The sequence below is a fragment of the Numenius arquata genome, chromosome 7 (genome assembly GCF_964106895.1).
Source record: "Numenius arquata chromosome 7, bNumArq3.hap1.1, whole genome shotgun sequence".
NCBI classification, from domain to species: Eukaryota; Metazoa; Chordata; class Aves; order Charadriiformes; family Scolopacidae; genus Numenius; species Numenius arquata.
In genome coordinates, this window is record NC_133582.1 from 42,438,470 (window position 1) to 42,450,961 (window position 12,492).

At 38.5% G+C, this 12,492-nt stretch overlaps 1 protein-coding gene across 2 annotated transcripts in view; it reads right to left on the minus strand.

Annotated features, from left to right (window-relative positions):
• The window catches only part of DNAJC13 (DnaJ heat shock protein family (Hsp40) member C13), a 48,227-nt gene that overhangs the window by 14,763 nt on the left and 20,972 nt on the right, over positions 1 to 12,492 (minus strand). For both annotated transcript variants that reach the window (XM_074151023.1, XM_074151022.1), the window contains 17 exons: positions 11,908 to 12,011; positions 11,670 to 11,829; positions 10,581 to 10,643; positions 10,151 to 10,252; positions 9,896 to 10,000; positions 9,299 to 9,501; positions 8,739 to 8,823; positions 8,115 to 8,269; positions 7,104 to 7,149; positions 6,733 to 6,887; positions 5,897 to 6,098; positions 5,013 to 5,128; positions 4,083 to 4,161; positions 3,352 to 3,487; positions 1,626 to 1,810; positions 988 to 1,062; positions 671 to 790 (listed from right to left, as the gene is read on the minus strand). In XM_074151023.1, coding sequence (XP_074007124.1) covers positions 671 to 790; positions 988 to 1,062; positions 1,626 to 1,810; positions 3,352 to 3,487; positions 4,083 to 4,161; positions 5,013 to 5,128; positions 5,897 to 6,098; positions 6,733 to 6,887; positions 7,104 to 7,149; positions 8,115 to 8,269; positions 8,739 to 8,823; positions 9,299 to 9,501; positions 9,896 to 10,000; positions 10,151 to 10,252; positions 10,581 to 10,643; positions 11,670 to 11,829; positions 11,908 to 12,011 — 2,091 coding nt within the window. The remainder of the gene's footprint in view (positions 1 to 670; positions 791 to 987; positions 1,063 to 1,625; positions 1,811 to 3,351; positions 3,488 to 4,082; positions 4,162 to 5,012; positions 5,129 to 5,896; positions 6,099 to 6,732; positions 6,888 to 7,103; positions 7,150 to 8,114; positions 8,270 to 8,738; positions 8,824 to 9,298; positions 9,502 to 9,895; positions 10,001 to 10,150; positions 10,253 to 10,580; positions 10,644 to 11,669; positions 11,830 to 11,907; positions 12,012 to 12,492) is intronic.

Sequence of the window (12,492 nt, forward strand, 5' to 3'; positions counted from 1 at the left end):
TCCTTCAAAGGAAGAGTACTTGAATAGTTATTTTATTTGATTAGAAAGGAGCATCGATGAACTGGTGGCAAAACAATTCAAGAAGGCAGCAGAGACCCCCAGGTGAGTGTTCTATGGCAAGACATGCGTTCTGCCGAGATTAAAGGACACACGACCATCTACAGTCGATTATTATAGTCTGGTTTTAGAGTCTTCTGTTTTCACACATCCCATATGAAAAGCTCAAGACAAGCTTTCTGTTCTTGATTCAAAGTTCAGCAATCATATAACACGAGGTAAGTTCTGATTCTAAGTTTCTAAATGGCAACAAAACTTCTTGAATACTGTTCCCAGAGTTCATGCTGATTTAGGAGTTTAACTGCTTAGGTAAGATCTAGCTCCAGTAGTTTTATCTGCTGATTTAATACATTAAACCAATCAGCTAAACATGTTAGTTAAAAGGCAAAAGTAGCTGAATCTTTGTAGTGACTGCATTTTAAATCCACTAAACGGATTAAAATACGAGTGTTGAGAACAAGACAGTAGAGTTCTGTATCCCATAAGGACTAGCTGGGATCTTACAGAAGCATTTGATCAGTCTCTGCAATTGTCTTACCTCCCTTAAAAGCAGAACATTCCCCTAAACATTAACAGTTAAATACCCATTTAGGCAAAGGAAAGGCGCTCTTACCTTGCCATAATACAGTAGTCTACAGAGGTCCTTAATGATGTTAGGCATTTCTGTAATCTTCTCTCTGCATTCCTCAAATTGAGCTGCTACACTGTAACACTTACTAATATATCCACATACCTACAAAAAGCAGTATTTCATTGATTCCAAGTCAAGGGGAAATTCATGTTTACAACCCTATTTTTTAATATATATAATGCTATATCAGTATTTTATGTTCTATGTACACACACTTATATTTATTATCATATAATATATATACTGTAATATATATTGTCTTCTGATAAACTGATTCAGTTAAGGTTGCTGCAACTTACCTGTACAGACATATCATCTGGTTTACTAGAACGAGTCAAGACTGCTACACAGCGATTAAACGCTTCTTGCAATACCTGTGAGGATTGGATGATGCGTAAGTTCAGTCACAACAAAAACTGATAAAAGGCTGGCAGAAATAAAACATTATCTGGTAAATCCATTTTTAATGGCTTAAGGGAAACATTTGACAAGATCTGCTGCTTGCTCAAATGGTTTGTAGGGACAAAATTCCTTGCAAGTGCTGGTACTAGCCTTTGGTGCTTCAGAGTTGAGAGCATTCTCACATGTGAGCTAATAGGTGCTTTGAAAAGCCCTTCTGCTCAAGTGACTTGTTCACATTTATCTATTCTTTCACATAGAGAATGCAGAGTTTCATAAAACAGTAGAGAAATGTCATATGTAGTTTGCTTATCCACAGTTCAACAGACAAGCCTAGGTCCAGAAAGGGGTAATACTCTGCAAGAAGCTTCTCCTACTGCATCCAGAACAGAGACAGTAAGAACGGTCAAGGGTCTCAACAAGATCTAAAGTCATTCTCAAGTGTACCTGATGTCCTATGCACTGAGGATCTAGGATTTTTAGCTGTGGAAGAGTTAAGACTAAAAAAATTCATTTCAATATGTTTATTTCCATTTACCTCAATTCCATTTTCTCTTCGCAGTTCTTCTGCATTTAATGCTGAACAATTGACAGTATGGAAAGCAAGTTCCGTAGCAGCAGGCAACAGAGGAGATTCTTTGGAAAACAAGAGATCATCTGATGTTTCAATGGTAATAGTCTTTATAAGCATAGGATAGCCCGCGTATTTGTAAGGTTTCAACTCTGAAAAAGAAAAAAGTAAAAGTTTACATATATGCAGCGTCTAAGCAATTTAAACCACCACATAATTATCAGTAGAAAATACAGAATCACAGAATCTTAGTGGTTGGAAGGGACCTTTGAGATCGAGTCCAACCACATTAAAAAAAAAAACAAACAAAAAACCACCACAAAACACAACAAACAAACAAGCAAACAAAACAAAACAAAAAAACCAAACCAAAACAAAAAAGCACCCACCAACTAAACCCCACACCCACAACCTCACACACAACACCCCACCACAAACCAACAATCCCGGGCCTAGAGCATGCCCTGAAGAGCCATGTCTACACGTTTCTTAAATACCTCCAGGGATGGTGACTCCACCACCTCCCTGGGCAGGCCGTTCCAGTGCTTGACCACTCTTTCAGTAAAGTAATTCTTCCTAATATCTAATCTAAACCTCCCTTGCCGCAGCTTCATATCATTTCCTCTGGTCCTGTCATTATTCCCTTGGGAGAAGAGGCCAACCCCCGCCTCTCTACAGTTTCCTTTCAGGTAGTTGTAGAGGGCAATGAGGTCTCCCCTCAGCCTCCTCTTCTCCAAACTAAACATGCCCAGTTCCCTCAGCCTCTCCTCGTGTGACTTGTTCTCTAGACCCCTCACCAGCTTGGTGGTTCTCCTCTGGACACGCTCCAGCACTTCAATGTCTTTCCTGTAGTGAGGGGCCCAAAACTGAACACAGTACTCGAGGTGAGGCCTCACCAGTGCCGAGTACAGAGGCACGATGACTTCCCTGCTCCTGCTGGCCACGCTATTCCTGATACAAGCCAGGATGCTATTGGCCTTCTTGGCCACCTGGGCACACTGCTGGCTCATGTTAAGCATTAGAGATATACATTATATATATATTATATATTTTTTATATATATATACACACATAAGCATTAGAGATATAAGAACTAGGAGTCAGAGAAAACCAACATCTGAGAAAATTGGAGCAAGACTGAGCAGTCCACACAATGTGACTCCTTGTCACCCAGCTCAGCTGTGAAAGAGGGCTAACTAGGGTACCCTAACCCTTGGCTCTAGCCACAGTCCCTGGCTGGCAGCTGGGCTGTGAAAGAGGTAGCATTGCAGCACACTCACCAGAGGACACTAACACTAGTCAGAATTTCTGCAAGATTGTCTCATTTTTAAACAGCCACGTAAGTGTAATCTCATTTATAGTCAGAATGTGCTGAGTGACTGAGTACTACTGAGGAGTCTTCTGCATAGACAGAATTGTACATTTAAGTTATATATGAAGCAAGATTCAAAACGATTAGTATTGGAGCAGAGAATTTCAAAGAGCTATTCATGCTTTTTTGCATTAAGTTTTACTGCAGATGTATTTATTTTATGGAAGAAAAACTCCTATTTTGAAGCCCTTTACCATAGCTACATAATGCTGTGGGCAAGCCAGAAACCAGATCAACAGAACATAGACTGAAGAACAGAGGAGATTAAAAGTGACTGGACAGAAATGAACACGAAACGTTATTGGGAGACAGCATGCTTACCTTCCTTATGCCTGTTGAAGAGGATGCTTTGAGTTTTCAAGATCAAAATTATGTTTTCTGGATCTGGCCCATCTATCACCTTGGCAGACTTTGTGCATAGAAACTCATATGCTTTATTAACTTTTTCAAACATATCCTGCAAATAAAGAGGAATAGTCTCAAGAGTCGCTAATAAGCCCCTAAATTACTACAAGCCTGCAGCACCAGTTTAGATGCAGGTAAAATAAAGTATTCCAGGTTACTGGCCACAAGGCTAGTTTTGTTGACTTACTACATTTCAGAAAATACTCCAAATAACCTTAAGAACACAGGTTCACAGATCAGTTTTCTTCTGTCTCTTAAACTCTGCCATAGACATGGGACTAAAACTAAGTCAATTCCAATACAACAAAAGTAGTAAGTACAGTTTAATTGATTGTAAGAATGGGCAGAGGATGCAGTCTGTCTTTGAAAGGGAGCAATTAGCTTATTTAGATCCTGTGTAACTCTCTAAACCAGACACCGAGATGTGGGTCTGACCTGATTACATCAGTTTACTGTAGAAATCCTAATATTCCTTGATTGACATCAGTTAAATTACTCATCTGTAGATCTGTATTCTAGTATTCATCTAGGGCATAGCTTTTAAATAGGAGAAAGAAAATTTAAATGGGCACTTCAGAACTCTTAATACACGTAATAGCTGAATTTATCCCCACTTTATTAACAGCGTAAATTCGTGTTGTACGTACCCTGCCTTCTGGATTCTTGTCTGGATGATATTTTTGTGCCAGCCTGAAATAAGCTTTCCTGATCTTGCTTTCCTCATGCCTATGAGAAAAAAAGTCTCATTACATTGAGTAACATTATAAAACCAGAAAAGCAAGCCTGGATTTTGACAACACTACTAATAGCAACTGCAATTAAGTGAAAACGACAAAGCTCCCATATTTCAACTTGAAGATTCAGCTTCATCAGCTGACACTGAGTGGTGGTAATCACGTGGCCACAGAATAGAAAGAAATTTCAGAAACTGAAAATACTTCAGTACCACTTGTACTGAGCGTACTAATCAGAAGGTGCTTAAAGTCCCTGAATCTTCTAAGAGTCTAAATGAACTTAGAAGTGGTAAAAGTTAGTAGTTCATGATCTGTAGTAAGTGCACTGTTCTTGAAGGCTAAATACACAAGTGCTATCAGTCCTCTTCTAGAGGCCTAAAGTCAGAAACCCATGGCAAGACAGGAGATAAAAAATCCTAATCATATTGTCACCAAGAAAGGGGACAATATTTGGCAGAGGGAAGAAGAATTAGAGAAACCAAGTTCCACTTTGAACATATTCAAGTTCCACCAATGTTTTTGCTCACTGTGGTTGAGTAATGCTTGCCCTGTAAAACAGCCTAGTGAATGCTTTAAAGCAGAGCTTAAAGTACTTTTCCCCCCCCAGTTTCTGTTTTTTATCTGAACACTTTACAATTATTCTCTCAAACACTGAGTTGAATTTCCAAGCTTTGTTTCTTTGTAAATAAAGCAGTCTTCCACTGTGAAAGAAGTAGGTGCTAGACATACTGAAAACTGGTACCACTGATTGGTTGCGATTGCTGAGATAGGAAACTTCAGTTTCTTCAGGGTAGAGTTTATGTAAGTGTAGTTATACAATTCTAAATACTGAAAACAACTTACTGGCCTTGTCCTTTGGGAAGGTTAAGAACTTCATAAGCATCATCTATTGACATGGTAGGTGGCTTCTTTTCTACCTCCTTCTTCCAAGCTTCTAGTGTATCTTTCAGCAGCTTAACCTAAATAATAACAATTTATTAGTGTTTCATTTATGCTGACACCAGTACATGTCATCTTTTTTAATACAGTGCTGCTTTGTTAGTGAATCCTTATCACCCAAAGTTTGAAGACCTAATCCTCTTGCCTTTAGTAATTATGGTTCCCTCTCCAGTCAGGAAGCGATTAAGACTGCTTCACTGCAGTGCTATATTTTGTTCAAGGTAAGAGCACCTTACGATTAACATGTCTATGTAAGAGTCACATTAGAAGAGGAAGAATCGCTTAAATGATATGCAGCTCACATCTTGATACTACAAAAACTGCAACAAAGCTGCATGAATAAGTAAAGCTGCTTAGACAGATCTAAACCATTGACTTTTACCAAAAAGATCTCACCAATTCAGCTAATGCACTGATACCACATTAGCTCAGCTTCTTGTTCAGTGTGTACAAATAAGAACCCAGAAGCGATGACACCACTACCCTCTATCCTCTCATCACTTGAGGTTCATTGAAACACTATCTGAACTTTCTCAGATGCTTTATTTCGCTTTTTTAGTAGTCACCACAAGGAGAATATACTTAACATGGTTGCTATATGGCATGAAGACTATTCTGCTTGAAGATAAAGAACTGTTTAACACATTTGCTTATGAACTAAAAGTCAGGATCAATCAGTTACTTGCAACAAACCTAGCATTTGAATTCCTTATTTCTTGTTGCAAATCCCACTTTTAGAACTATGAAATGTCAAGAACTAAACGAATCCTAAAATACTTCTTACTTACTGGATCTTTAATTGGCCAGTCTGGAAATCTGAGTGTATCACAAAGGTGCTTGAGGTAATAAATATTACAGAACAGCTCGTTTTCCAGTTGTGGATAGTTGATAACTGGGATAGGGCAGTACTGGTAGAGTGCTCTTGTATTGCTTTGAAGACGAGGGGTGAAGTCAGCAAGATGAGCAGCAATCTTCTCTATCATAAGACGCCTAAAAGTTATAAAGTTTGGTTTAACACTTGCCAAGCAGTCCTCAATCCTCGGTGACTGTACAAGTGTGTTCAATGATTTCTTCTGAAAAAGATTTTCCTTAGTTTCCCACATGTCATAAGGGATTCAGAACAGGATTCAGTCCTGTTCTGTTATAAAGTTATTTCAATTCCATGAAAATTAAGTTTATTAAAAACAATGTAAATTGACATTTTGTGCTCCCTCAACACCTCTTTACTTTTTGGGAAACTCTAAAAATATATTGTAGTATCTCCTAGATAGGTGCTGGCAATAAATGAGTACAGCAAGTATAAAGCAGTCCACAGAAACAGTGGAGTCTCCACTCATGAAAGGAACTTAATCAAGTAGGATAGAGGCAGATGTAAAGCATGCTGTCAGATGTTAAGGGAAATATTCCACTTCCCACTGCCAATTCCGCTCCTCCCCACCCCTATTATTTTTGATAGAAGCAAAGGGCAATGCAGGACATTGCCCTCGCAGAAGGTAAACAGGAGGAAGAAATGAGACCATGGAATCCAAGTATTTTTGGCATTCTTTAGAAATGTCAAAGACAAGACCTCTTCAGCATAAGATGTAGTTCAGATTTATTTGTCCCTCTGACAGAAAACCATTACCTCATTTCATTGCTCCAAATTGCTTCTGGAGTGTCAAATTCTCCAAGGAATATCTCAGAAAATTTTTCTGGTTCATAGTTTTCTAAATAACACACCATTGCTTCAGGAAGAATATGTCCAAGTATACTTCTTTGAACTATATCTTGACCTTTTGTCTACAGAAGAGATCACATTGTCATCTCAAAGGTAATCAGAATTCAGTCTTGCTAACCGACTTCAGATCTAAAAACCCTCCCCCTTTTCCCTTATAGTTCTTAAATTCTAACTCCAGACCTTCAAAAAAGAACAAGCATCAAGTATTGTTATAACAACTACAGGTGGTGTGCAAAACAATTTGGAAACAGAGGTAGTTACTTTTGCAATCTACTCACTTCTTCAGACTTGAAGGCTTGTTTTGTATGTGTGTATTTCAAAAACCTAGAAGAGAAACAGCAGTTATTTTCTCTTTAACTGATACTTCAGGCATCCTTGAAAGATAAGCAGACCAATATAGTCCAGCTGGCAAGTCTCATACTCTTTTATCTCAAACTAAATGTAACAGCAACAATGGAACGAATCTCTGTACAAAGTCCATCAAATCCTTGGGAACTCCACCAAGTTAAGCACTCCCATGTTAAAAATGTTGCCTTATATTCATCATTTCAGTTTGAAAGTCATGCTCCTGAAAGCTTGTTTTCTCCACGCACACAAAGAAAGAAGCTGATAAAAAAAAACAAACAACCTTTCTCTACAAACCTCTCCCTGCACTGTTAGATCATCATTGCACGGGTGAAGCGAGAGGATCTCACACTAACTGCTGACACTCCTGTTACACTAGAGTCATCATGTAACCATGTAATCATTTCCCAAGGCATTTTGCTACAGAAGAGACTTAACTGGAATTGTATGATTGCTTTTTATTAACTATTGAATTTAGAGGAAGAGAACTAGAATGAACTGCAATAGCCACCTGCACATGCAGTGCGTCTGTGTCAGGCAGTACAGACTGATTTAACTGTTTTAGGCTTCAATACTAAAACAGGCTATAAAGTTTTTCCATCACTTTTGATAACCGCTTACTATCAAAAACTCTTTAAAGATATCAGCAGCCGGTATGACTACTCTGTAGTGCCTGTAATGATTTGCTCCTCTACAATAAGCCGTACCTAGTTGTACTGTTAGAACTACATGATCAGACATGCTCTTGTTCCCTCCCTGGCAGGGTCATAAGCAATTCACTTTTTTAGTGACTGACTAGACCATGTGGAGGCAATTCTTCTAGAGGGTGTCCGCTTGCAGTCTCATGTTGGTTCTAGCAAGCCCCAATCCCTGGAGTGTTTAGAGCAGCAGTTCTTCTGAGCATGACTAGTCAAGAGGTATTTTTAGCTATTCTTTTTCCTCACCTTGCAATAGGAAGTACATTGGAACCTGTGTACATCATGATAAAGAAGAATACTCCACTCAGATAGAAACGAGGTAACTGAGGGTTATCTTGCATGACATGAAACAGCAATATAGCGACTTTTTCCACAAGGATAGGATCAAAAGTCAGTAATAGCTGAAATCAAACACAGACATTTACATTAGCTGCTTGAGTAGTGCAAGTTACCTACCCAAAATTGAAGTTTTAACTAGCTCAGTATTGGGACAAGCCAGTAAACTTACAAGAATTTCAGTTAAAGAATACTGCAGTCCTAATCACAGAATATTTTAAGTTGAAAGAGACCTCTGGAGGTCATCTTGTCAAACTCCCCTGCTCAAAAGCAGGGTCACCTACAGCTGGTTGCCAAGGACCATGTCCAGATGGCTTTTCAGTATCTCCAAGGATGGAAATATTTATTAGTAAGATATTGGATGAAACAACATGAAATTTTTAACAGCATCCAGTGAAATAAACAACAGCCCAGAGATCTGCAGGATGCTACAGACGTCATGTGATGCGTTTGTCTCAAAGTATTCACACAGGGAAAATGGTAGACTAAGTCAGACTTTTACTTGTTTAGATAAATTTTTGAAGAGCTGCTTACCTGAGTGATATGAGGAAGACAAGTACTATCTGACAACAGCCTCTTCACTCTAGGCAGAGGTCTTATAATAGCATTGTCTTGATCCCTAACAAAAAGAGAAAAAAGATAAAGTGGCACAGCATAAGCACAGGTGTCTTTTCCCTTTCGAGAATGAAGAACTTAAGTCGTAAGTATCAGGCTACTGAGATCATATTCAGTGTCACTATTTTTCTTGTTAACTTCAAAGTTTGTTGTTAGACTTGATACATGTGGTTTAGTGTCATGCATTAAAGCAGCTTTGTTTTTAACCTAAAAAAGAGCCTGCCTGGAAGAGTAAGACTATGCTGCTGTGCATTAGAAACACACATAGCTTGTGCATTCAGTCTTGCAGTCCCTTTCACAATATTAGTATTGTCTCATTTACAAACTCCCTATTTGCCCGCAGAATTAATTACTACTATGTAAAAGGCTCTTTAATACAGTTCATTAGTGTACTACTTGGTTTCTAAGAGAAGCTTTAAGATAGAATTTATGCATCTGCCAGAGAAAGTTAACCACTTCTGCTGAAAATTAGTGTTTACCTGCTGGGAAAATATCCACACATTGTGATGAGCATGTTGAGTACAAGCGTGGCAAGGTCAGTCTCGTTCAACACAGCCTGGCCGCTGGCAAGCAAGCACCACTTCAGCTGAGGGATAACCTGTAATGGTCGCCAGCCATCCATACCTTGAGCCCAGCAACGTGTTTTTGAAGTCAGCTTCCCACTGTTCCATAGTTCCTGCATCTATTGCAAGATTAGAGATGAATTTAGTTAATTCAGCATTTGGAGCTACCTTTGCTCCTAGACACTCAAGACAAGCTTTAAACTGCTGTATGGCAGACTACTATAGTTGCATGAAATTCCAATGTATTTATAACTCCACCAGGAAACATGAAATAAGAAGCTGACAGATTAATTGCAGCATAATTGGGGCATGGAGGGGTAGGCAGCCTTACCAAAAAGACTGTGGTTCTTTTCACACCATCAAGTCTCTTATCTAGCTTTAATCCTTATTTAAAGGGTTACTTTAAGAATGTAGTTTAGCATTGCTTACAGTTTTCTCTCACTGTTTGAAACACACCCAGTCACCAGGATAGAAATCATCTGTCAAGTTTGAGAGTTTGAAGCTGACAGATACCTCTTGAAAGCTGTAAGGACCACTCCTTTCTTTGTCAGCATTGCCAAAGTACCATTCTTTCTCGCTCTCCCTCTTCATATCAGGCGCTGCTTCAATCACATTGCTCTAGAAGTTGATGTTTATAAGAACAGCTTTAGCTTCAGTGCAAATATCACATTTCTACAGGAAATGTGAAAAGGACATTGATTTTTTTTTTTTAAGAATTGTCCTTTTAGCACAGCTATGTATGAGTAGTAAGAAACAGAGGCCACATACCTGCAGAGGGACTGTAGCTCTGCTTGTGTGAAGATGTGCCAGAGTAAGCAAATCTACAAGGATTCTAATGCCATTTGAATCCATAAGGTCCTTCACGTTTTTCTGTTAATGGATGAAGTTAACACAAGCATTTCCTAGATAAGAGCTGTTACAAGTACTGAACAGTTTTATTCAAATAAAAAGTGACCATGAGAAAAGTCAGATCATTTTCTAAAACGACTAGAATGGTACAATCGCCACAATATCTATGTTTCCTTCACCTTTCTTACCAGTAAATAACAACTACCATATCCCAGAAAGCTGTATCAAACACTGTTTTCAACCTTTCTCAAGACTTCAATTTTTGCTGAAGTTAACCCTGAAAGACTAGTTCAGACCATTTTACACAGCTGAAAGATTAATAAACTACCGTTAAGCATATCCATCTTACCTTATTAAGGATCAGCTTGTTGAGAAACAGTATCAATCTGTCCCGCTCAAGCCTATCAGTACACTAGTGCAGCAGAAGAAAAAAAATTAGTATTTCATAGCACATATTAGAAGTCACCTTCAAAAGTCAGTACAGTTGCACCTGCAAAGACCCATTTTACTTTTTTCCTACCCAGCATAAAACTGATGACTGTTAAAGGTCCAGTGGCATGCACAGTTAACAAATGCAGGTTTCTGCCACTGAGGAGGAAAGGCCTTGTTGCCTCCCATCCTCCTTGTTGCTCTGCGTTTGACACTCAAACCCACTCTTCTGCTAAGTTTACTGTTCTAAAGGGACAGTGTTGGGATTTCCCAGTGAGCTGGTTAACACAAACACAAGGGAAAAAGAGAATGCTTTCACCCAGCAGATAGAATGGGTCTCTGTTGTTACATCTCTGGTACCAAGACTCAAGGTAAAAATAACAGGAGACCGCATTGGTTCAATTTCATTTACAACAGCCTTATCTAAAGCCCATACTGATGTTAGTAAAGAACCCCTTCTTCAGACTGCATGGAAATGCATTTTTGCAAGCTGCATCAGTTGCCAGACACTTAGAAGACACTTAATAGGCAAGTAGTTACCGCTAAAAATCATCACACGTGCTCTTTTAAGACTACTATTTCATTAGGTCTGGGGCTGTTGCTACTACTCTTGATACCAGTATTTTGAAATTATGTGGAACAAGGTTCTCCTCTTAAAAAGTGTTACGCTTCTGCATTTCTCAAAAGCAAGCACAAGATTAATATAACAAAATATTGCTTCATGCTATTTCTGTACAGCCTGAAAACCTGTTAAGGCCAACAAAATGCAGATATAAAGAGATTAGTATGAAATGCCCTTATAATCAGCAAGATTTTTAGTGAAACTTCAACTGAACCAAGGGGAGATACCAGGAACACTTGGTGACAGCGTGGGAAAGAAGTATTCATGCTACAGCTTCATGTTCTGTAAAACCAAAGCTTGGGTTTCACAGAAACTTGAAGGATCTGAACATACGTTCGACTACCTGTTTGTTATCTACTATATCAAGTAATTTCAAATAATTCTTACCCTTTCTAACATCCCAACGATGTACTTTGTATCAGAAAACGGTCCTATTTCTTCATGACATCTTCCATAAACAATGGCCAATGCTTGCAGACATAAGCATTTCATATTCACTTTTGGAGTAAGCAAGAAGCGATGGTAGAGTTCATTGAAGAATTCATATCTAGGAAAGAGATGATATTTTAGTGAAGAAAACAAACAGAGACCTTAGGAATGAGATAGGATTTTAATAATGTCTCACGATTTTTTGATTGCTCCACTCTCTTCAGTTTCATCTTCTTCCAGTAGCAATCTTAGATAATAGTCCCCTATTTTTATTTCTTCAGAAAGGCACTCATATTTTACCTGTAACACAGAACAAGTTACTTAACAGTAAATATTGTTTCTCTTTCATTAAGTTTTGCTTGCATAACAATACTGTTCTTGTTTGCATCCAGAAACTCAACAAGGTTAGCAACCTTACAGTCCGAGGAAGATTGAAGTCTGCCGTTAAAGAAACACACATCTACAAAATATATGCAATAAGCTATTGTTGCTCCCCAGAACAAGTGAAGTTTCTTATCTTACTGAAATCCCAGCTTCCCGCCTTTAAGTAACTTGTTTCTAATATCAACCGGTTTTATTAACTAAACTTGGATAATACACTTTGTATTCAGTGACTCAAGCTTTAATAAGTAGTTATTCCATTGCAAGGTATTTCACACAATGTTACTGCAAGTATGAAACACAAGCACAACTTAATTACTAGTTATACTTGTTATTATGCTGGGTAATAAAAGCCTTGAGGCATCAGTATATGCACCAAGAACGTAAAGTGAAATTGCAC